This window comes from Electrona antarctica, assembly GCF_951216825.1.
Source record: "Electrona antarctica genome assembly, chromosome: 15".
In the NCBI taxonomy this organism is placed as follows: Eukaryota; Metazoa; Chordata; class Actinopteri; order Myctophiformes; family Myctophidae; genus Electrona; species Electrona antarctica.
This window is the reverse complement of record NC_136796.1, coordinates 8,027,850-8,054,848: the sequence shown is the minus strand read 5'-3', so window position 1 is coordinate 8,054,848 and position 26,999 is coordinate 8,027,850. Positions and strand designations below refer to the sequence as shown.

Genomic DNA, 26,999 nt, shown 5'->3' with positions numbered 1-26,999 from the left:
CTTGGTTGAAACAGCAGAACCACAGCCCAGCTGTCTACACACTACAGATGCTGACCTCATGTTCCAGCCACGCTCATCAACCGCTGGTCTCCACTCTCCCTGGTGTTTAACTTCCAGTCTACCATTACACTTACTGGTTCCTTCAGCCAACCTGACATCACCAGGCTCTGTACAGAGACAAGAAAGTTAAGGAGCAAGAATAATAATATGAATTAACTATAAAAAAAAAATCACACCGGTGTGAAGTGAGGGACGCTCTTATCATCGTACATCGATCATGACGTAAAATAGACACTCTGTCTTTTGCTCTGACACTATAAAATTCTTGTAAATTGTAGGTTCTTCAAAAAGTTTGTGAACCTACAATATAAATATAGGAGGGGCTAGCCCCCCTCAAAAAAGAGATGACGCTTAGGTCGATTTGTAGACGGGCGTGCATTTATATTTTTTTAGATTATCTTTAGATAAATTAGAACTTTTCTAGCGTCAGTTGATGCTTTGCCATAATATTAGTACAATGCTCTTTTTAACACTATTATTAATTATTATCATATTAAGCAATAAAGAAAAGTCTGTGGGAGTTTTGAATAGGAAATATTCTGCATGACCCATGGGGCCATCGTTTAAATGTCAGGGACTTTGGTAAAAATGTGTAATAATCTGAACCTAAAGTTTAGTGTGTCTATTACCTGCACAGGTGAGTCCAACAGTCTTGTCAGGTGAGCAGGTGTTTCTAGTTGAGTCTGTGGTTCTACAGTCCGGGAGAACAGACTCACTGCCTTTACACTGGAACTCTTTGGCCCACATTGGAGACTTCCCTTCTCCATAGAGCGCCCCCTGGAGGACTAAAGGAACCCCACAGCCAAGCTCCCTACATACCACCCCTGCATCCTGCTGGTCAAAGTCACCTTCACACACTGAGAGCCACGACTGATTAGACTTCAGCTCCACTCTGCCTGAACACAAACCAGTCCCATTCACCAACCTCACAGAATCTGAAGGTGTGTGTGTGGGGGGGGGGGGGGGGGGGGGGGAAGATTACATTCCTTAGTGCATGAGCAGCTGCCATCAATCAAATGCACTCAGATAATACTGTATACACAGAGTGACTACGGAGAACATATAGACTAAATACAGAGAACAACTATCCCCTTTACAGAGCAGAAAGACAGTGTTTGACACAAACAACATCTTTAACAGCAGGCCATACAGTCACAAACATATACAACAGACAGACAGACAGACAGACAGACAGACAGCATAAGATACAAGATCACTGTTATTGTTTAAGCAATTGTGTTGTCTTACCTGAACATATCACCTCCAGTCTGGAGGAGGAAGAATCAGTGTACTGACTTCCACAATCGCTCAGTGTAGACTCAGACCCAACACAAGATTGAGAATAAAACCTCCACACAGGTTGATTGATAGAAAATCTAGGGCTATATTGTTGTGTTGAAACGGCAGAACCACAGCCCAGCTGTCTACACAATACAGATGATGACTTCAGGGTCCAGTCTTGACCAATCACTGGTCTCAACTCTCCCCGGTGTTTCATCTCCAGTCTACCAGTACAGTTACTGGTTCCTCCCACCAACCTGGCATAATTCAACTCTGTAAGGAGTTAAAAAAGTAATATAATTTGAATTTCATCATGAAATAATAATCACAACTTAAGGTGTAGTGTGTGTCTTTTACCTGAGCAGGTGAGTCCAACAGTCTTATCAGGTGAGCAGGTGTTTCTAGTTGAGTCTGTGGTTCCACAGTCCAGGAGAACAGACTCACTGCCTTTACACTGGAACTCTTTGGTCGACATTGGAGCCTTCACTTCTCCATAGAGCGCCCCCTGGAGGACTGAAGGAGCCCCACAGCCAAGCTCCCTACAGACCACCTCTGCGTCCTGCTGGTCAAAGTCACCTTCACATACTGGGACCCACGACTGATTAGACTTCACCTCCACTCTGCCTGAACACAAACTAGTCCCCTTCACCAACCTCACAGACTCTGGAGGAGTAAAGAGAGAGGGGGGAGACAGGGAGAGAGTATATAAATAGAAACTAATCATCATAAATAAATCATTATCATCAGTCCCCATCTGAGAGTCCATAAAATCCTAGATCTCCGGGAGTCCCTCCATAGTACTCCAGGACCAGTTACCACACGCACTCTTAATGGTCCAAGGAAGACCCTCCACTCTAAATGTTTTAAATCAGCCTCACGGAGGCACTATTAACAGTTGTCTTAACAGATAACAGTCTTGAACTGTAGGTCATACAGTCAATGGTCGCGTTCGGAAATACTGCACCGGAGCGCACTCGCCTATTAGTTTGCAGTGCACAGTGCGCTATTTCCGAACGCGCCCAATATTTTAACCCTGGATGTGTCGGATCATGATGCATGATAAGGTTTTCTTATAAAAAAAGCACATGATTTTCTATTAATTTGTCTCTATTTTGTCCAAAACTCACCAAAATCGCTACAAATCATCTCTGGAGTCATTATGATCAAGTTCGTTTTACAAAAAATGCTGCACATCATGAACTAACACAAAAACACACAATTGCACCGTCTGTCTTAAAACTCCCTTTCCCCCACAGCTTCCTGACGGCTGCACCGGCTATCTGACTCTGGTGGAAACCTGCGCTCTGAGGAGTCATTTAGTAGTAATTTCAGTCTTTGTGTTACCTGAGCAGACCACTTTGATTCTGTTAGAGATATCTTGTTCAGACTCCATTGTTTCACACTCCCCCAGTGAAAACTCAAGCCCATCACAGTGAGATTCAATTGACCATACTTCTTCACGTGTAGAATCAAAAGTCCTTTCTATTGAAACAGCAGAACCACAGTCCAGCTGTCTACACACTATAGATGATGTCTTCTTGCTCCAGTCAGAGTTCCAGTCAGTCCAACCACTCACTGGTCTCCACTTTCCCTTGTGTTTCAGCTCTAGTATACCAGAACAGTGACTGGTTCCTCCCACCAACCTGACAGGTTCTGTACAGAGACATGATAGAAAGGAGTTTTTAAAAGTTGTATTAAAATCCCATCCCATCCATGATCCAAAATTGCATTAAAAAGAAGAAAAAAGCCAAATAAGAAATGATTCCTTCATTATTTAACAATAATACAAATCCAAAGTGTAGTTTGTCTTTTACCTGAGCATATAAGTCGAACAGTCTTGTCAGGTGAGCAGGTGTTTCTAGTTGAGTGAGAGGTTCCACAGTCCAGGAGAACTGACTCACTGCCGTTACACTGGAATTCTTTGGTCCACAGTTGAGCATACCCTATTTCATACGGGTTACCGTAATCCCTTTTGAGGATTGAAGGAACACCACAGCGAAGCTCCCTACAGACCACCTTTGCAGCTTGCTGGTCAAAGTCATCCTCACAGACCGAGACCCACGAGTGATTAGACTTCACCTCCACTCTGCCTGAACATTTACTAGTTCCATCCACCAGCCTCACTGACTCTGGAGAGAGAGAGGGAGACTTTATTGATAAGAACATAAGGAAATCGCTCCATACTTCGTAGGTCCTGGGTTGTACAACCATATACAACCCAGATTCGGCACAAACAAGGGACTAAATTATTTTCGCTCCTATGCCACCAAAATGTGGAACGCCCTACCAACAGTCATTAAGACATGCGAATCCCTTGACTCCTTCAAAACCGCTCTCAAAGGGCACCTACGGACGGCTGCAATTCGAAACTGGCCCCCGTAAAAATCGGAATCCCCCCACCGCCCCCCCTTTTTTCCCCTCACTGTATGTTTCTTTTCCCTTTTTACCTCTGATGAATTCCTGTTCTGTTCTTTGACTATATAGAAGTGTCTATTTGTACGTCTCTAAATGTTTTGATGAATTGAACATGGTGGACCCTCTTGTAAACAAGTGTAATGCTTAATTGGGTCGTCCACTCACAGTTAACAGTCTTTGTATTGAGTTTGTGCTTGAAATGTACTGTAATTCTGCAAACTGTTAATAAATATTTCAATCAATCAATCAATCCAGATACCACAGCTCTGTCAGCACACACAGTGACCCTGTGTGATGACAGAGATGTGGTATCTGGACCTGACACGCACACATGCACACACACACACGTGCACGCACACACAGTATTAGTACACATACACATACACTACAGATAATCTACTATATGTTCAAGTTCTGGCAGTGTCTTTGGCTGGCAACCAACCCAAATCATGCCAAATATAGGCAAACCTGACGTCAATGACCTGGCAGATCATGCCCAGAATATGGACATGACTGCTATCACAGTACAACAGGGCGTGGGCATGAGCAAATCACCACAGATTGAAGTGAAGAATGGTAAATAATTTGTATGGGAGTGACAAATTAGAATGTGTACAGTCTAACTGCATTTTAGGAGTATAGGCTACATCAGGGGTTCTCAACGTTTTTGGCCGGGGACCCCCGGAAATGCTTTGGCAATGTCTCGGGACCCCCGCCCCGCCCCCTCCCGACCCCCAATATAAATTGACTGCTACAATAACCTTAAACCATTTTGGGCGGGAACCCCTTTTGGTGTTTTAAGCATTGTTATAATTTAGCTATTGAAAAATAGCAGATCTACAAGCTCGTAGCGCGCCACTCGGTGGCGCACTACGAGCTTGTTATTGCTTGTTATTGTAGCAGTCAATTTATATTGGGGGTCGGGAGGGGGCGGGGCGGGGGTCCCGAGACATATTTTTGAAAAATCGTTTTTTGAAAATAATTTGGGGACCCCCTAAAATAATTTGGTGACCCCCCGAGGGGTCGCGACCCACGGGTTGAGAACCCCTGGGCTACATGACTACTACTTTCATTTTTTTTTTTGCAAAGGGTAAAACAATCGTTGGTTGCTGGCTTGTTGTTGATTCTGTCTTGTGATTTTCTTTTCATTTTTTGTTGGCCTAAGTATGTGTCTTTATTTGTAATGTGCATGTGATTTTGTAAAAAAAAATCTATAGAAACATTGAAGTTGGTAATGTCATTTGCACAATTTTGTTTAAAAAAAAAGAAAGAAAGGAAAAAAGACAAATACTGAAACACCTTATATACCGTACTCGGCTAGGTAAAGGAGAATGTTCTTACCTTCAGCATTCACTATAAAGTTTAGAGTATACACCCATATGAGAAGGAGACAGCTTTGCGTTATCATGTGCATTTTCGTTCTTCGTTCAACTGCAAATGTGATTTAGACAAGTGTGTGCTGGTCCCTCCACCACAGGAGGGGGACTTTATGTCAAAAGAGGCTGTTGTGACGCATGAAGAAGCCAGCGGTGTGGATTGGCTTAGAGAGAGAAATGTTTCAACACACAGGCAGGGGCATCATAGTGGAGGGAACAGTAGAAGTGGGGAGTTTGCTCAAAATGACCTAGCTGGACTGCTTTGGTCTACAGTTTGAAATTCAACTTGTGTCATAAATACAATTTTTATCTCTGATTAACCCCAATGAAAACAAGTCGTAGGCTTTCTTTGTTTTAAAATGGTCTTAGCAGACCTTGTATTGAACTGTACTTTCCTGTGCTTTTATACTTATTTAGATTACACTTACAGAACACGAATGACGGCTATAGTATGTAATGATGATTACATATAAAGATACATTACAAGAAACATTGCAAGTCCACCCATATGAACCCATTAGTATGTAAATCTACTAGTTGTTTTTGCACGTGTGTGCATAAGATAAATAAACAGGGCATGGAGAGTCAAACATCATAGTCCAGAAACACTCTTATCTATATGAACAGAGTCAACATTTAGGAACATGGACTCTGAAACCGTCCCATACCCTGCCAAATGAGTTAATATATAATAGCAAAGGTTTTTAACAACACCAAATACTTTCAGATCCACGGCCAAATATAAATATTTTGCAGTCCTTGACATGAACATGTTTCAGAACCACTGCCAGTGTGCTACTCTTACTGTACTGTAAGATGGAACAAATGAAGAAACCTTTATCCTTGGATAAAGGTTTCTTCATTTGTTGACTGAGTCAACACAATCCATTACCTGAACCAAATACTCCTGGTAAAATATTACTACTCTAAGGGGATGATGTTCAGTCAGTTCTGTAGGCTATACTTGAGTTTAAGTAGGCTGCTGCTGTTTATTCCAAAGTGTTCCATCCAAAGTACATTCACTTTTAACAACACATTGCTGTGTTATTTTCACAACACTACATTGTAACTCTCTGAAAGATAATAAACGATAATAAACTCCTTGAAACACATTCACCATTAGAATTGCATTGGTATATATTTATATATATTTGGTATATATTTGGTATATTTATGGCAGTGTGTGTGTGTGTGTGTGTGTGTGTTGTTCATGATATATGGTGTTTTTGTTTAAAAGGAATAGACCCCACCCACACACTTTTGAAGGCAATTACAGACACATTGTATGAGTATGAAACCCCTGTTTGAAGGTTATTGTCACATGATGACTCGTTTGATTTCTAAAACCAAATTTGTGCAACAGTGATATTTGGTAGCAATTGTGGTGCCCCAGTGAAATTGCTTTTGCAGTTGTTTAGAGCCCCCCCCTGATGTTCATTATTTGTGGCATTTCTGGCAAAACGCCACCTCCCACAAATTATAGAAGCCAATCGGAAGGGAATATTAAACTTAATGATAGCACAGGTCAGTCTATAATCACCAATAGCCCTTATTTATGGGGCGACTGTGGCTCAAGAGGTAGAGCAGGTCGTCCAATGATCCATGGGTCGGCGGTTCGAATCCCGGCTCCTCCTGTCTACATCGAAGTGTCCTTGGGCAAGACACTGAACCCCAAATTGCTCCCGATGTGCTGGTTGGTACCTTGCATGGCTTCCGCTGCAATCGGTGTATGAATGTGTGTGTGTGAATGGGTGAATGTAATGCACAATCTATGTAAAGCGCCTTGGATAAAGGCGCTATATAAATGCACCATTTACCATTTACCATTTATTTGGTTATTTAGCCTTTATGGCTCATTTAGTTTAATCTGGTAGAAAACAGAACGCATTATACTAACAACATTATCAGCATTCAAATAATCCATTATACACTTATTATAAATTACACAGAAAATGTATCATCATTTAATTTCTGTGTCTATGTCTTGGTGGCACTGCGACCCATGATGGACTTCTTAGTGTTTCTCTCCGGTTTCAAAAGGATTATATAACACTTTGGTCCAAACAGTGCCACCAAAAGGCCAAAACTAGATGCTAAAATTGCAAAAACCTCCACTACATCTGCATATTTGCCTGGAGAGCTGATATATGCTGGGATGAAGGCTATCCACACGGCACAGAAGATCAACATGCTGAAAGTGATTAACTTGGCTTCATTGAAGTTGTCTGGAAGATTCCTTGCCATGAATGCTAGGACGAAGCTGAGGAGTGCCAGTAAACCAATATAACCCAATAACATGCTAAAACCAACTGTTGATCCCACATTACACTCATAGACTATCTTATCACTGTAGTATTTTGTGTTTTTATGAGGAGTTGGTGAGGCAGACACAAGCCAGGCTGCGCAAATTATTGCCTGGATGGAGGTAAGAGCCAGAACTGTTGTTCTCTGCTGCATGACACCAAACCACTTCAGAATGTCTCCACTGCCAGGCTTGGAGGCCTTGAACACAGCCAACACCACCATAGTCTTTACCAGGATACACGAGACACACAGCACAAAGCTGATCCCGAATGCTGCATGCCTCAGCTGACAAGTCCAGAGTTGGGGACGGCCAATGAACAGAAGTGAGCACAAGAAACATAGTTTGAGTGACAGCAAAAGTTGGAAGCTGAGTTCTGAGTTGTTGGCGCGCACCATGGGCGTGTCTCGGTGATAGATGAAGATCCCCAGAACAATGGCACAGATAAGCGTGCCTAGCAATGAGATAGTTGTCAAGGAGATACCCAAGGCATCATGGAAGGAGAGGAACTCTACGCTCTTAGGGACACAGTGGTCACGCTGGGGACTGGACCAGAAGTCCTCTGGACAACCGATACAGTCTGTAGAGTCTAACAAAGATGGCAAGGTTAAAGGGACAGAAACACGGATATTGTCCTATATGAGGATAATGTACATAATATGCACGTTATTTTCATAGGACAATACATTTCTGAAATATGGATTATATCCTACTATGAATTAATGTGGAAAATTCTGTCCTTCCTTATGTCTGTTTGTCTGTAGGCATTACATTTACTCCTCAGTGAGTTCACCAATTGATCTGAACGGGCACCATGGGCAGACTTTTGGCATGCCAGAGTGAAGAAACCTATACTTCACTTTCCCCAAGTTTAAGCTGTTTATTTAGGCTACATTTGTGTTAACTATCACTCAATTAAGACTCTGCTGTTTATAGTTTATAGTTCACACTTTTAAATAGCTGGTTCAGCGTTGCAAAGTTATAAAAGACTTTGATTTGCATAGCAGACCGCAGGCTTTGATAACATGTGTAAAGCAAATCAAAAGCAAAGTTACTATATTTACCCAGGGTAACTGGACTAAGCATCAGATACTTGTTTACAGCCAGGCCCTGCTCATAGAACATTTCATGGTAGTGGTTCAATGTTTTGCTCAAGGGCACCATAGGTGTAGCCTATGGTGCTTGTGTAAAATGTTGTATGACCTTTCATTATACAACCGTCTTGTCAATTTGTGTCAGCAACATCCCACAGTAGCACTCAGCATGCTACAATGACATAGTGACCAATCGGTGGAGGGAGGACATTTGTAGTTACGTTGCCTTTATCATGCATTTTTCTCTTTAGTGTATCGATCTAAGAATGATTTACTGTAAGCAGATTTTTGCCATGGGCTATGGATCAGAAGTGGCAGTTGCAGTACCAAGTCTCAAGTTAGCACTATAGTGTGGGTGAGAACATCCCCGGGAATGGACTAGTAATGTCAACCAACCAGTCTGATTGCTGATCTCTCCCTCAGAGCAAGCAATGCAGTCAAAGCAGCAGACAGGCTCCCCTTTCCTTCTGGCCACACGGGTTCCAGGGGCACAGCTCTCGCTGCACACTGACAGAGGCGGCTACGGAGGAAAGTAAACAATTGATCAATTTCCAAATTACATGCGCGTCATGAGCTCAACATTAGTTATCAAAATAATATTAAAAAGCTCACGTGACCTTTTTGGATTCAAAGTTCCAGAAGATTCTGTTTTCGTCGAGGATGAGTTGTTCACCTGCGGAGGCAGACTTCTTGACGACGCCTACGTTGTGAACCGCCATGGTTCCGTCAGGGAGCCACGCCCAGTTCATGACATCATAGATTGGTAACGGATCACCGTTCTCATCAAATGATACATGATCACCAAATGATGTGGTGAAGCTGACCTTTTCCAGGTAATGCACGAGCTACAAACAATGATAAACAGAATAATGAGGTACAGACAAAAACTACTGTATACATTATATACTACTAAACGCATGGCGTTGCGAGGCGTTGTGAGCTTGGAGATCTGCCGTTTTCACAATATTTATCTGTGGATGAGTTCAAACTAAATGTAATGCCTCAACTGTCAGGATGAGGGGTTCCCAGTTCAAATTATTTTGGGGGTGTCACGGCATGAAAAGGTTCAGAACCACCATTCTAAATACTAAAGTTATACAACTTATACTAAAGACAGGAATTGTTGTATTCCCATGGAGCCCACTAGAAACATACTTTTCTCCTAATGTAATTAATGTTCTTGCTTTTCTCGAATTACATATTTACATACAGTATTCATTATCATTCTAAAATTGAGTCCAACTAAACTGTGAATTAATGGCAACACCTGCCATGGCTGTATTGTCTGCAAACGGGCACAGCTGCCCCCAGTGAAAGGCCCTCTTCCCGGGGCACACTGCAACATGTCATGGAGGGCATGGGCCAGGGCATACACAGCCTTGTACACATTGTACTCGGGCCTGAAGTCAGACACATCCAAAAGGTTGGTTTCTGCCGTTCCAAGGTCCTCTCGTCCGGTACACAGCCCTCCACCAGCATCCACCCACTCTGGGGGAAGGGGTGCGAATTTGCACCCAAATGTGTTCTCCCAAAACTGCCTCACCTGAAGAAACACAATTAAACACTTCAGCGTGCTTAAAATACAATGTACATTATTCAAAAAAATAAAACACAAATTCAGTTTGAAATCGCAGATTAAACACTAAATCAGTGGTTCCCAACCTTTTCTGGATCAGGGCCCTCTTGAAAATATAGAATGGGTTCGTGGTCTCAACACCCTTCTGAGTCCTGACCACTTAAAACGGTCTCCCGTGTTAAGTGGTCACGATTGTGCCCTGTGCATTTTCAGAGCATGTTTATTTTAAAGATCAATCGCGTGTGTTCCGACTCGGAACAATGGAACTAATGTTAACTAAATCCCATGCATAACCTTTGACTGTACTACCTGTACTGTTAACGATCTTGTTAATAAAGTATTCAATCAATCAATCAATCAATCAAATCCATTTTTATCGGTATCACAATAACATACATTTACATGGTTTGAAAGAAAAAAAGACCATGATATTTTGTTATACATGTTCTTTTATATTTTCAATAAAATCTTAGTGTTTTGCCAATTATTTTGGTGGGCTATAACTTCCATTATCCTCGCGGCCCACCAGTGGGGCCCCGGCCAGCAGGTTGGGAATCGACTGTGCTTAAAATTGTAACAAAACCACTGACTATGTTATTTTCATGGCTGCCGTCAGGCTCATTGTCAGGATGTATGTTTAACAAGAAGTCCCTGAGACCTGGCATCTCTCCTCGACGGATGGCGATGCCTAGGGTGCCTCTGAGGTAGGGCATGAAGCGGGCGGTCTGGAGGCCAGTGTTGGTGGTCCACGACTCACTGGCCATCCACTGCAGACCCGTCACGTTCTGCCTGACCACCTGTTGTGTTCAACAAAACTAATATTATTGTTGTGTTGCCGTCACGGTCGGACTGAAACCTTGTATGTAGGGCTGCACGATTAAGGCCAAAATGATTATTATCACAATTATTTTGATCAACATTGAGATCATGATTATTTATCACGCATATTCATTGAGATAAGTGACAATACATGTTGTTTTACACTGTCACAAACACGACACTAGTTGCTTTCACAGATCATGTCGTGCTACTGCACATTCTTGCTAATGTAGGTTGGAATCCAAATAAAACTCGTCTCTCCAGAATAAATACCAAAACTTAGCTCCAATTAAATCAACAGAGCACTGCTTTCACTTTGGCATAATATACATCTTTGCAGACTTAAATACAGTTTGTTTGTATTTACTCGTCTTTAACGTCTTTCACTACATTCATTGCTCCTGCATGATGTATGTGAATAACACTGTTGACATGCAAGTGTTTTACGTGCCAAAAACAGCCAAATACATGTTCACAATGTGTCATACATTTGAAATAATAATTGGATGCTCGTGTTAATTTGATTGTAGGAAGCCGATTAAAATGTGATTAATATGTGCAGCCCTACTTGTATGTCAAATGTCTTTCAGGAAGTGGAAAGGGGGGAAAAATGTTTTCCAAAGGATCACATTTATTATGTGACAAATGTATTATTATTTAGTCACAAAGAAAGAAAGACAGACACAGACAGACAGACAGACAGACAGACAGACAGACAGACAGACAGACAGACAGACAGACAGACAGACAGACAGACAGACAGACAGACAGACACTATGGATCACCAAAATGAACATGAATCATGAAACACAACCTCCTCCATGAGTTTAGGCATGCGGCTGCCAAACACAAACGCGATGACAACGCGAGCCGCGGACGTCTTCATCACAGAGACAATCCTCCGGACCTCGGCCGGGTCACTGTCCATGGGCAGAACCTCCACGTAGGCCAGGCAGGCCAGGCCAGACCGGGCCAGGTCGGCCTGGAAGGACCGGGCAGCATGGTGGCCGTAGTCATTGTTCAGAATCACCAGGCCTACCCAGGTCCAGCCGAACCGCCGTATGATCTGGAGCATAGCACGTACCTGGTTGGAGTAAGAATGGAGGGGTAAATGGATTAGATTAAATTAAATTAGATTAGATTAGATTAGATTAGATTAGATTAGATTAGATTAGACAGAGACATTCAGCACCAGCAGTAGTACACACAAAGCAGTATGTGGAACATGTACTACTTGATCATTGGTCTGTAGATGATGCGCACCTGGAAGGCATCACTTGGGATGGTTCTAAAGAAGGACGGGAACCGATGGCGGTCACTCAGACAGGAGCAGGTAGAATAGTAACTCACCTGCAAAAGGTACAGAGCATCTGTAATGAATTAAACTTAATGTCCCCTGCAAGCAGAGAATATAAGCATATGAGTGATTGATTGATTGATTGATTGATTGATTGATTGATTACTTTAACAGTATGCAGTAAAAAGCACAAGAATGTACAGTTCAATACAAGGTCTTGAGATTTATAACACAAGATGCACTATATGGCTTGTTTCCATTGGGGTCCTTCATATTCAATTCATCTGAACATTTAATGACATTATGATGAATATAACAATAAATCCTGTCTGTGGTCTCTCCAAAGCATTTGAATGGACTCACTAAGATGAGTGTGTAAAGGCACTGGCAGCAGAAAGCACTCCCAACACTCCCATCCTAATTGTAACCTACAATTGACTGATGAATAAAAAAACAATAAAAAACATAACGGACACAAGGAATCAAGACTTTGTCTTGGCAAAAAATGTAATGATGTTGTGTTCAGAACTACGTAGGCTATGGGATCTTACAAAACCATGTGTATTTTGTATTATAAAGTTGTTAACCTTATATTATAAGTATTGACCACAGTGACTCATTCAGTAAGGTTTAGGTTACAACAGTGGCGCGCACAGATAGAAACTAGGGGGTGCTAGAGCACCTCCTGCCCTTTTCCCTCTGAACAAATGTGCCCTTTTGTACACTGTAAAATGTGGACAGTATGATAATTTTATCAATTCTTGATAAAAAGCTTCTAATTTATTATTTAGGCCCCAAAATCTATAAATCTCACACTATTAAGGCAACCGGCCGGTTCCATGCGCTGTACAAGCTGCCCTTTTTTCACTTGAGCACCTGCTCCTCTAAATGTCACGCCACTGGGTTAGAATGTTATATTACGACAGGGGACATAGGATTCCTTCTCTCATGCCTGGGTTGGGAATCACACCTCTAAAACTGATGCATTACACTCCAATCTTTTAAAACCTGCTTTCTGGCCCAGGCCAGACTAGCGGCCCGGGCACCTAGGCTGACACAGCGTGTCGCGGGTTCGACTCCTGATCGCAACGACTTTTGCTGCGTGTCACCCCCCATCTCTCTCCCCCATATCCCGTCAACATACACTATACACTTTCAAATGAAGGCAGACAAAAATAAACTGCTTTCTTGCTCCAATCACATGCTCTGCCTGCAAGTAAATATGTTCCATGTTCTTTCAAGCTGTACAAACTGCAAAGTAACTGAACGCCCTACTTGATCATACTACTATCGTTACACAAAACCATAAAAAGTTAGCAGATCTACAAGCTCGAACTTGGCGCGGAGCGACACATTTTGAGCTTGTTGATCTGCTACTTTTGCTATATGAATTTGAATCCTGAAAAGTAACAGTTTTGTATTTATGAGGTTTCTACTCAACAGAGACGATATACAATGTTTTATCACATTTTATATTTGTAAATAAACAACCCAAATGAAGCATGTCATTTATATAACCTATAATTGGTGATGGTAAATGGTTTCTAGAAGGAAACATACCTGGGGCTCTCTGTACAAACCTAACACGCTAGAAATGGCAATGGAGTGTGTTGAGGAATCGGCGCCCACAATTCCGATCACCGGAGGGGACCCAGCACAGGCCTCATCCAATTGAAACCGACCCTCTCTCCCGCTGACCAATGACAACGCTGCGTTGAATGCACCCCGAAGTGTGTGACAGGTGTCATAGATCCTATAGCCCAGAGTCACTCTGGGCAGCAGGCTGCGGTTTCTGTTGATCTCTGTGACTGCAAACGCCATCGTCTGGGCCTGCCTGAACCCTGGAATAAAAAAACTAACACAGACAATATTTATACTTTGTAGAAATATACAACATGCTGCTATCAAAATCCCTGTTATTTTGTTTTCTATTGTATTCATGATATACACAGAAGGTGCCAACTTAAAGAACCATTTATTTTAAAGGTTCTATAAAGAAACCATAAACACACACTTAAACCCTATACTTTGTCTGCTTTCATTTTTCACTCTACACCAGATATGTCGATATGTCGACAATAGCCAATCTACAAGCTCACAACGTGCTACAAGGTCATCGATTGTGAGCTTGTACCTGTTTCTACTATTTTTCTATTGATTCAAAATTTGGAAGTGATTAAACGTGCACCATAAAAAGAGAACCATATGAAGAGCATGAAGATGGTTCTTCAGTTGATGTTTCTTTGTGGAACCATGTAACATTTCAAAGAACCATTTGAGAACCATTATTTGTCTGTGTGTACTGTGTATACTATAGTACTCACCCATGGCAAGTGGGCTCCTGTGGCTTGGAGGTGAAAGACACCTCAGGGTAGACAGGGACTGAGTGGGTGGTGAACAAACCCCCCAGAACCAAGTCCCCAGCCTTGTAAAAGCTGTTGATATTAAACTGTGCCTGTAACTCACAAGCAGAGGAAGGTGAGGAAGACAAAGTAGAGAAGGAAGATGACAAAGGAGAGAAAGAAGACAACAATATCATGGTCGAGTACATGTATGAAATCAGCTGTGTGTCTAGAGAAGCCATGAGGACTGTCCTCCTCCATCTAATACTGTAACTCCCCTTTCCCAAATGGTTTGTCCAGTTGGCAAACTTTATACACAGTGCTGTGCCATCCCCTGTGCCCATGTATTCCACTACGTAATCCTAATCCTTCACAACTCCCATCTGGGCCCAGGCAGAAGTATAGGGCAGGACTTAACATACAGTACATTAGCAATTCATATAACAATAACAATAGTAATACGCTATCTCTGTGTGTGCATGTCCGTAGACTTTGTTCACCACATATACTGTGTCTTAGTGCCATTTGAAGGGTAGACATCACCAGATATAGCAACTATGGGCAAAGAAATCTACTGTAGTTTACAGATATCCAGGTTGATGCGGTTTGTCCAACGGGGTGAGGGTGGGCATTGATCTCGGGTAGCAATATTCCATATATTATTTCGTTTTTTGTTAGTCACAACACAGTCAATTGCTCCATTCATCAGGCACTAATGTAAATCACTGAACCTTGCACACAATAATCTGATATATGCAAGGTCAAAGTGCAAGTTTAAAATTATTATAACATTAATTATTACAATAAAAGTGTGTATAACAGATATACATCTCTTGTACAATTAATGTGCTTTAAATATTATGAATGTTATTACAGAGTAGTTACAAGTTTATGATACAATTAACCGGAATGCACGTAAATGTTTTAGATGAACAGATTTTAGAATATTGTTCCATTCAATTATATCTACCTACACATCTATTGTACAGAGACCAATAAATCACTTCTAAATTACTGTGTATTTGTGCAGATATATTCACTGTGAATGAGCATATTTTCATATAAAGTTACATTATTCTACTCTAGCATCGGGTATTAAGTATATATTAAGTATATGTATATACCGGATGTTATAAAGGTATTCAACTTTTATTTAGCAAGGCATTGAACCATGTGCTTATATTTAATTAGTGTTATTGTAAATTTCCAACCTTGTAGCATTTAAAAGGCCTCTTGGGCCTGGCTTAATGAAAAACAACATGTTTGTGTGTTTGTGGAGCTACACATGTCAGATGACATCACCCCTCTAAGGGACTGTCATTTGGAACACAACTGGTGAGTTGAAGATGCCTTAGGCTCCACTCTTGTTTTCTCCTCACACCTCAGCCACCATACTATAGCGAAAACGTCCCCACTCTTCCATGTTTTACGTCTCAGTTCCCACTGGAACTTCTCTTTCGGGGCTGTTGCGTCACAAGCTTAAAACAGGTTTGGGTTTGTGTAGTTATAGAAGTTACCTTATCATGATGCAACAAGCCCAATCTGCTCCGTAGCTCCACTGATTAGAAATTGATATTGTACAGAAATTGAAATATTCTCCTCATTGACTTATGTTGCACGATAATAACAGCTCTCAAAGTCACTCTTCAAATACATAGGTTACAGTTAAACAATAAAAAAATAAAGAGAGACACTTTCACACATGGCATGTAACTAATTACATGACCTGGTAAAAGTAATAATAGTAACAATACATAGGCCTACAATTTGCATAGCACTTTTCTTGGTACTCAAAGCAGAACAAACAAAAACAACAAAAATATTACAAGGCAAAAGGGGGGATTTGAATAATAGATTAGAAAATGATGATTAAGATGGCAATTTTAGTAGGAATACAAATTTTTTTGGTACTCAAAGCAGAACAAACAAAAACAACGTTATTAAGAGAATAACTATTTAAAGGCAAACAAAAATATTATAAGGCAAAAAGAGGGATTTGAATAATAGATTAGAAAATGATAAGATGGTAATTTTAGTAGGAATACACATTTTGGGGCATTCATGTGCAGGTTTAGCTCACTTGCTTCCCAGTTCCCATAATGGCTTCAGTTCCACAAAGCTCAGTGGCATTGATTCTTCAAAAAAGTTTGCATGGTCAAGCCAGCTCTCATTGACTTCGATACAGTCCATTTAATTTACAACATTGTGTGTACAGGTTTGTATGAGCTTCTTGTAGTCTACTCTACTGTATAACAAGTGGTCATGGTCTTAAACCACATAAGAAAATGAAATGAAATTAAACAATTCCTCTGCTTACATAATCCCATTTTGGAATGAAAAATAAGAGTGTTGATGAAATTATACTGTATGTTGGAGTGATGTGGGTGATGTCATTTTCAAATGTGACAATGCATGGTGTATAGGTCTAACATTAGCACTTTACTTCTGGCAATTACGTTTAAGCTTCACAAATCGTACATGTACATAATACATTTTGGGCAATAATCAAAAATCCAGTGCAAAATCCCATTGTTTTTTTTTGTCTAGAGAACCAGGAAGGCGCTAACTGTCATTGTTGAAGTCACCTGAGCAGATCACCTCCAGCCTGTATGTGGACATTTCAGGGGATTTTCTTCCACACTCCCTCAGTGAAGATTCGGACCCAACACAAGGAGATCCAATCCACCACACAGGTTGGTTGGTAGAACTCGATCTATGTTGTGTTGAAACAGCAGAGCCACAGCCCAGCTGTCTACACACTACAGATGATGACTTCAGGGTCCAGTCAGACCGAACAACGAGTGGTCTCCATTCTCCCTGGTGTTTCATCTCCAGACTGCCAGTGCAGTTGCTGGTTCCTCCCACAAACCTGACATCATTAGACTCTACAAGAGTCAAGAGAGGAATGTCAACATATAAATAAAAATCACACCCATGTGAAGTGAGGGGCGCTCTTATCATCGTACGTCATCATACATGCATCTCATTCCGGCCAATCACAATTTGCGTCCTCACTTTTGTCTTAAATGTTTGTGTTTACGCAATGTTTGTGGCCATTCACATTATCAATGGCATTTTATGTTTGTGTTACGACAATGTTTGTGTTTACACACACCCTCAAAGCTGGACATAGGCCATCAAAAAACAATCCAAACCTAAAGGTTTACCTGAGCAGGTGAGTCCAACAGTCTTATCAGGTGAGCAGGTGTTTCTAGTTGAGTCTGAGGTTCCACAGTCCAGGAGAACAGACTCACTGCCTTCACACAGGAACTCTTTGGCCCACATTGGAGCCTTCACTTCTCCATAGAGCGCCCCCTGGAGGACTGAAGGAGCCCCACAGCCAAGCTCCCTACAGACCACCTCTGCATCCTGCTGGTCAAAGTCACCTTCACACACTGAGACCCACGACTGATAAGACTTTACCTCCACTCTGCCTGAACACAAATTAGTCCCATTCACCAACCTCACAGACTCTGGAGAGAGAGTGAGATGTGGAGACAGACAGACAGACAGACAGACAGACAGACCATAGACATAGGAGATAGTTTGAGTTCACACACACACACACACACACACACACACACACACACACACACACACACACACACACACACACACACACACACACACACACACACACACACACACACACACACACACACACACACACACACACACACACAGTACTGCCATTGTTTTAGTCATTGCGTTACCTGAACAGATCACCTCAACTCTGCCGGAGGAAGTATCAGACTGCTCTAGTCCACACTCCCTCAGTGCAGGCTCAGATCCATCACAGTAAGACCTCATTAACCATACAGGCAGAAGTGTAGAACCGAAACTCCTTCCTGTTGAAACTGCAGAGCCACAGTCCAGCTGTCTACACACGACAGACGATGACTTCAGGTCCCAGTCAGACCAACCAAACACTGGTCTCCACTCTTCCTCGTATTCCCCCTCCAGTCTGCCAGCACAGTGACTGGTTCCTCCGACCAACCTGACAGTCTCTGTACAGAGATGAGACGGTGAGAAGCAAAAGGTCAAATTCATTATAAAATAATAGTCCAAACTTAATGTGTAGTGTGTCTTTTACCTGAGCAGATGAGTCCAATAGTCTTGTCAGGTGAACAGGTTTTTCTAGTTGAGTCCGAGGTTCCACAGTCCAGGAGGGCAGACTCGTTGCCTTCGCATTGGAACTCTTTGGTCCACATTGGAGCCTTCACTTCTCCATAGAGCGCCCCCTGGAGGACTGAAGGAGCCCCACAGTAAAGCTCCCTACAGAGCACCTCTGCATCCTGCTGGTCAAAGTCACCTTCACACACTGAGGCCCATGACTGATTAGACTTCACCTCCACTCTGCCTGAACACAAACCAGTCCCATTCACCAACCTCACAGACTCTGTGGAGAGAGAGAATTCATAAGTACATATGGAAATAAATGATCATCATCAGTCCACATCTAAGAGTCTGAAGAATCCAAACAGCCTTGAGGAGTGCCTCTGTACTCTAACTGTACTACTCTACTCTACATACAGACACAGATAATATATAGCATCCTCTTAACCCATTTACAGAGCAGAAAGACAGATGGAGAGGATCAGACAGATAGACAGACAGACAGACAGACAGACAGACAGACAGACAGACAGACAGACAGAGAGGATCAGACAGACAGACAGACAGACAGACAGACAGACAGACAGACAGACAGACAGACAGACAGACAGACAGACAGACAGACAGACAGACAGACAGACAGGATCAGACAGACAGACAGGATCAGACAGACACACAGAGACTGTCAAGATCACTGTCATTGTTGAAGCTATTTTTTGTTACCTGAACAGATCACTTCCATTGTGTCATATGAATTATCAGACACATGTGTTACACACTCCCTCATTGAAGATTCAGATCCAACACAGGCCGATGTAATCCTCCATACAGGTTCAGATGTGATGTCCAAAATCTGTCTTGATGAAATAACAGAACCACAGTCCAGCTGTCTACACACTACAGCTGCTGTCGTCAGGCTCAAACCATACCACTCATCCACTCGTCTCCACTCTCCCTGGTGTTTCATCTCCAGTCTGCCAGTACAGTTACTGGTTCCACCCACCAACCTGACACCACCAGACTCTGTACAGAGACAGGAGAAAAAGCAGTGGAAAAAGTAATTGTTTAATTTAAAAAACTAGAAAGGGCTGCTCCTGAAGGTGCGTGCTCGGTAATTTTAAGATGGTATGCCGTAGTTAAGGTTGTTCGTACTGTAAGGTATTGCTAGCATTATGAGTGTTGTTATTGTTAAATATTGATAGTGTTAAGAGCAATTGTGTCAAGTATTATTAGTGTTACGAGCAACGGCAGTGTTAAGTAGTGGTAGTGTTAAGAGTGATTGCTGTGTTAAGGACTGAAGGAGCCCCATGGCCAAGCTCCTTACAGACCACCTCTGCGTCATGTTGGTCAAAGTCACCTTCACACACTGAGACCCACGACTGAATAGACTTCACCTCCACTCTGCCTGAACACAAACTAGTCTCATTCTCCAACTTCACAGACTCTGGAGAGAGAGAGAGAGAGAGAGAGAGAGACAGAGACAGAGAGAGAGAGAGAGACAGAGAGAGAGACAGACAGACAGAGTGACAGACAGACAGACAGACAGACAGACAGACAGACAGACAGACAGACAGACAGACAGACAGACAGACAGACAGACAGACAGACAATAGTTGCCACAGAGAGGGAACGAGTTTGCTGTTATAATTACATTGGTAAAAGTTGCCACCATAAATGCTATTGTTGAAGTTATGCTTTTGTGTTACCTAAACAGATCACCTCCAGTCTGCCAACGGAAGTACTAGACTGCCTTGTTACACACTCCCTCAGTGAAGATTCAGACCCAACGCAGGACGATCTGACCTTCCATACAGATTTGCGTGTAAAACCATAAGTATGCTCTGTTAAAACAGCAGAACCACAGTTCAGCTGTCTGCACACCACAGCTGATGAATTCTGGTTCCAGTGAGACCAACCAACCACTGGTCTCCACTCTCCCTGGTGGTTCATCTCTAGTCTGCCAGTACAGTTACTGGTTCCTCCCACCAACCTGATGTTATCTGGCTCTGTACAGAGACAAGAGAGTAGAAAAACATATTTATTACGTCATTATAAAAATCAAAACATAAAGTGTGGTGTGTGTTTCACCTGAGCAGGTGAGTCCAACCGGCTTGTCAGGTGAGCAGGTGTTTCTAGTTGATTCTGAGGTTCCACAGTCATGGAGAACAGACTCACTGCCTTTACACTGGAACTCTTCAGTCCACATTGGAGCCTTTACTTCTCCATAGAGTGCCCCCTGGATGACTGAAGGAGCATTACAGCCAAGCTCCCTACAGAGCACCTCTGCATCCTGCTGGTCAAAGTCACCTTCACACACTGAGACCCACGACTGATTAGACTTCACCTCCACTCTGCCTGAACATAAACTAGTCCCATTCACCAACCTCACAGACTCTTGAGGGAGAGAGAGAGAGAGAGAGAGAGAGAGAGAGAGAGAGAGAGAGAGAGAGAGAGAGAGCACATAGATCAATCATCATCATCTCTCCAGGAGTTCCACACTCCACTGTAAGATGTAAACAAATATCATTGTTGAAGTCATTGTTTTTCATACCTGAACAGATCACCTCCACTGTGTCACGGGAGAAATCACTTGCCCAATATCCACACTCCCCCAGTATAGACTCAGACCCAATACAGGATGTAATCTTCCATACATGTTGATATGTAGACCCATAAATCCTTTTAGTTGAAACAGCAGAGCCACAGTCCAGCTGTCTACACACAACAGCTGATGTCATCCAGTTTATTTCATACCAAACATCCACTGGTTTCCACTCTCCATGGTTTCTCATCTCCAATCTACCAGAACAGTTACTGTTTCCTCCCACCAACCTAACATCATCAGGCTCTGTAAACGGGGGTGAAAGAGAGGGAGAATTAGAGAGCCGTCTGGCTTCGTCAGGTGCTTGCATAGCATGTATGCAAGCACCTGACGAAGCCAGGCGGCGAAATGCACCGGGCAATAAAAATGAAGCACAAGTAAATCATCTTGTCCTGAGTCTTTGGAGTGTGCGGTCCCTTCCTTTCCCTGGGGAAGTTATCTTTGGCCTGCACTTATTACTCTTACTCGAGTACATTTCCAAGACAAATATTTTACTTTTACTGAGTATATTTCTAGGAAGGCTGTAGTACTGAGTTGACTGTTCTTTGATGGGTGCTAGCCCCTCAAACGTCTGGCTTTCAGACATTTGAGGGGCAGGGGTCTTCGTCACGTCTTCCCTTGAAGACCCCTGCTGTAGAGGTTAAATCAACATGAGGTTGAGCTTGATAACCTGCTGACTGTGATGGAACACCCACGGCCATGCAGCAAAAACAGGCGCAACTCAGGACAGAGACCCAGCAGTGTAACACACTACAATGAAGCACCTCTTGTGACCCTAAAGGTGTCTGTACACTTCTGAGGAGCAGAGGATGGTTAAATTGACATTTAAAACCTTGAGGTATCATTCACCCTCCATACACAAAACGATTCTACCAAGAATACAACTTGTTTTCCACAGTCTGCTGGACTAGCTCTGTCAAAGTTTGTGTCATAATGGGGACTGGTTAAAAACAACTAAACTCTCTCTCTCTCTCTATATATATACAATCTAAGAGATGAAGATTATCTAATCTGTTCTGTAAACAAGAATCGTCTTACCGTCAGTGCTCACTAAAATCAGAATATACGGCCACATGAAAAGGAGACAGCTTTGCGTCATCACATGCATTTTGTTCTTCATTCATCTGCACTTTAGATTTGTACAAAGAAAACTATTGCCCAATGATTTACACAAGTGTGTGCTATAGTCCCTCCACCACAGGAAGGGGGCTTTATGTAAATAGAGGTTGTTGTGACGCATGATGAAGCCAGCGGTTTTTATTGGCGGAGAGAGAAATGTTTCAACACACAGGCAGGGGCATCATAGTGAAGGAAACAGACGAACTGGACGCACGCACGCACGCACGCACGCACACACGCACACACACACACACACACACACACACCATATGGCACCTCTGTGTGAACTTATAGAAAGATCTGACCCTTCGTCATGCAAAAAACTATTACAAAATAAAAACTAGCTAAAAGAAGTTTGAAGTTGATTCCTAGCACAAAGTATGTGGAAGTAGTTAGATGCCAAAAAAGTGGCCCAATAGAGCGTCGCAGTCACGCTCTCTACCATGGACCAGGAAATGATTCTCCGTTCATTTTCCTCATAGACATTTCAGAAAGTATTTATTTAAAGACGTTTACGCCGCGGACAAAGCCAACTCGAGTCGTGACAAATCATGACAACAAACACAATTTTTGGGGCCGAAAAAAAAATTAGAAAGAAGAAAAAAACGGCAGGTTACAACACTTTTTTTGCTGTTTTTCTTCTTTGTAATTATTTGTTTGGTCCAAAATATTGTTTGTGTTGTCATGAGTTGTCACGACTCGAGTTGGCTTTGTCCGCGGCGTAACCGTCTTTAAATAAATACTTTTTGAAATGTCTATGGGAAAAATGCATTGGGATTCATTTCCTGGTCCATGGTAGGGGGCGGGCGGAACTGCGACGCTCTATAGACTGTAGACAACAATTGTCTCTCTCAAGGACCACTGCCTTAAACATGTATGTTGTTGTTAGTAGGAACACAGAAGCACCTGGGAGGAAGTGGAGAAAGAAAGGGGAGGGGCCAAAACGAGTTTCTGTTTCTGACATACTTATCCACTGAGTAGACAGTAGAGGTATTTGACCACTACCCAGTGTTCTGACATCTTTGATGACATCAGGTTGCTGCTGTGGTATGTATGCTGATATGTAGCGCTACGATGCCAGTCAAGAGTCAGGCGTAACTCCATATTTGGGCAAGGCTACGTAACTCCATATTTGGGCAAGGCTAATTGCTAATTTGATGACGGTTTCGTCACCAGTTCTTAAGAGAGTGACAGTGACAGGTCTGTGCGTCATTAAAACATCACCAGTCACCAGCACCATCTGAGTTCTTATGCTCCATGACTTCAAGCACCTTTTCCACACTTCGGCTTAGTGTCATTATATTGTCAAGTTAACATTGTACTTTTCTAGGTAGTTACATCACTTTGGAAAATGCGGGATCGGACAATGGAATTAGGACATCAGAATAGTGGGTGGCCAGACGAGAATGAGGAGAATCCAGGACCCTCAACAGGGGGGAGTGGAGATAAGGACAATGAGGCCTTTTTTAGGAAGGTGAAGGAAATCCACACCGGCCTGGAGAGTCTCAAAGGAAACGTTGCAGACCTCGAGAAGAAACAGAAAACGGTGCTGGGTGTAGCACTGCCCGACGATAGCATGAAGAAAGAGCTCCAGACGCTACGAGAACAGATCAAAACGATGGCCTGTGACATTAAAACGAAACTACGGATGATAGAACCCAAGAAGGAACAGGATGACGGAAAATATGTGTCCATAAACACGAGGATGCAGCGCACTCAGCACGACGGCCTGTCCAGGCAGTTTGTGGAGCTGACGCGCCACTGTAACACCGTCCAGGCTCAGTACAGAGCCCACAACGTGGAGAGGATCAAGAGGCAGCTCAAGATCACCGGCGCCAACGTGACCGACGAGGAGCTGGACAACATGCTGGAGAGCGGGCGGACGGACGTTTTCACGCAGAACATCCTGAGTGACGCCCAGACCACCCGGCAGGCGCTGAACGACATCGAGTCGCGACACGACGAGATCCTGAAGCTCGAGCTGAGCATCAAGGACCTGCACAGCATATGCCAGTACGTTGACATGGAGGTGCAGGCGCAAGGCGAGAAGGTGAACAACATCGAAACGCACATCAACCAGTCGTCCATCTATGTGGAGGTGGCGAAGGAAGACGCAGGAAAGGCGGTTAAATATAAGAAGAGGAGATGCAAGAAAAGGTGTTGTCTCGTGTTGTGTCTTGCCATCCTCATAACTGTTCTAGTCTTCGTCTTGGCATCTGCTTTTGGCATTGATCTTATACCACCATCACAAGCATAAGTAATCATTCATATAGATCAGGGCCTGGTCTTCTCAAAGTGAGGCCTATATAAAGTTATATAGGCCTAGGCTAAGGGGTCGCCAATTGGGAACCCATTGTACTTGTGTTACGCATTATCAGTCATATGATATGATGTCATAATGATGATTGATATACCCATACATATGGATAGTGGTGGAAACTATATCTACAGTAAGTACATTTAATTAAAGGGGCATTCCACTAATTTTCAACATTTTACTATGTCATTAATATACCTTAGAGCTGTTGTGTGGAAATAATAAAACAGTCCCCCCCATTCTGTGTTTCCTAGAACTGGAGGTCTGAAAAAAAATCATTATTAATGATTTTTTTCACCATGTTAAACATGGTGAAACACATCTTGATGATGTCATCAAGATGTGTTTCACCATGTTAATGATTTATTTCATAATTACAGTTCTAGGAAACACAGAATGGGGGGACCTTTTTATTATTTCCACACAACAGCTCTAAGGTATATTAATGACAGTAAAATGTTGAAAATTAGTGGAATTCCCCTTTAAGTATTGTACTCAAATTTCTAATACTGTTTACCGCTACTCCACTACATCTCTTGTGAAAAAAGAATTGAATGCACTCATGTTATGTCAAAGCAAATTCCTATGTGTGTATACACAAATGGCAAATTGAAATAAAGGTATCTGAATCTGAATCTCGGATCAAAATATTGTACTTTTACTCCACTACATTTGAAAACGTTAGTTACTAGTTACTTGTAGATTTTAATTATTAATACAAAACATAGATTAACCACATCAGCCTTGTATACATTTAGGCCATTTAGCGAGCGGTGCCTTTCATCACAACGACGACATCTGATGATGTCCAATCATATATGAGCACATTTGATTCCGTGGTCAAACGGACAGACAGACATACACACAAAGCTGTGCATTGGAGCGTAGTAGTACTTTTTCCACCACTGCATTATGGAGATCTGTCATTCCTTGTCCCTTTTATGGCAATATATGGAGGTCCCTGATGTCATCAGTATATACCCATATATGGGTATGCCCCATTTGTGCCCATATATGGAGCCGACTGATTTTTTTGCTTATTGTGTCCTCCCTTAAGCCAATTTTGTGACTAAACGTTATTCATCACATGTTTATCATGTGAGCTAATAAACACGAGCCAGACTTATTGTATCAATAATATGACATGTAAGAGGTGTACGAAAGATGTCCGTATAGATCCATGGCCTTGGACTAAAGGCCTACTGGCAGTGCTGATCAATCAGTCCAGCGGTATAGGCCAGATTATCCCCAGTCAGTCACTCACACCTCTTACATGTCATAAATTGATATAAATACAATAAAATAATATGGCATGATCAATTATAAACTGGCTCGTGTTTATTAGCTCACATTATGATAAATATGAATAATGAATAACGTTTAGTCACAACATATAATTATTCAATCTGATGCGATCTAGCTGGTTGTTGGAGTTTCCCCCAACACAGGTCAGATGTCTCCAGACCTGTGCAACCATGCACATTTCATTTTCTTTCTTCTTCTTTTTTTTTGCTGGGCAGAAAATAGACCTAATATAGCTATAATAACACCGGGACATGACTTGTCTAAACAACTGTTATTGGCCGCGTTTCCCGTACAGATTTCTTACGCATCTTCTTCATCTTCAAAGTTCTACGCACGCGCATAGGGCTCTAGGCTTCTGTTTGCGGCCCTCTAGGCCGCAAACAGAAGCCTTTCTGCTGCATAATTGGCTGCATGGGCAGCGAATCAGACACCATGTCCTTTTTTGGGAAACGCCATCAAACACGACAAGATAGACATAGAATACCTAGATAGAGCACAGCCTTACGTGTCATAAGGCCTCCTGCATGAATTAATTTAGAAACAACCCCGTTTTTCCTAAAGCCTTTTTAAATATAAAAATGTAATAATTAAATTAATATTTTTAGCATCATCTAGAGAATTTCAGCCATCTTGCCATATGTTTTATATTTCTTTTAGAATTATTGGATTACCCGTGACACGCACATTTAGGAAAATGCGGCTATTAATAACCCGAAGCTCGGACCGACCCTAAAAATTACCATAATGTTAGGCCCGAAGCTCGATAAAGCCCGAAAAAAAATAAAAGAACGCCACTTTAATGGCCAGCGCAGCGGCGTGCGCCGTGGTTCAGACAGTGTGTGTCCAAAATGGACTTATCGCCGAAATAAAGGATTTGTGTAGCTCACGTTCCATTTCCATATCATTCTAATGGATTCCATTTCCAGTGTGGTGAGTATAGCTCCCCTCCTCTGAAGTGAAGCAGGTATATGTCTAAAA

General features: G+C 42.3%; 2 protein-coding genes across 2 annotated transcripts; one reads left to right on the top strand and one right to left on the bottom strand.

Moving 5' to 3' along the window:
• Positions 1-7,109: 7,109 nt before the first annotated feature.
• Positions 7,110-14,041, bottom strand: LOC306938730 (extracellular calcium-sensing receptor-like; the record flags this gene model as incomplete). Its single annotated transcript, XM_079522996.1, has 8 exons — positions 7,110-8,023; positions 8,925-9,048; positions 9,146-9,373; positions 9,796-10,016; positions 10,763-10,901; positions 11,738-12,007; positions 12,187-12,273; positions 13,781-14,041. The coding sequence occupies 8 exons, from the start codon at positions 14,039-14,041 to the stop codon at positions 7,110-7,112; spliced, it is 2,244 nt and encodes a 747-aa protein (XP_079379122.1).
• A 9,724-nt stretch (positions 14,042-23,765) lies between these two features.
• On the top strand, positions 23,766-26,372 carry LOC306938729 (syntaxin-4-like; the record flags this gene model as incomplete). Its single annotated transcript, XM_079522995.1, has 2 exons — positions 23,766-24,546; positions 26,317-26,372. The coding sequence occupies 2 exons, from the start codon at positions 23,766-23,768 to the stop codon at positions 26,370-26,372; spliced, it is 837 nt and encodes a 278-aa protein (XP_079379121.1).
• Between the last annotated feature and the right edge of the window lie 627 nt (positions 26,373-26,999).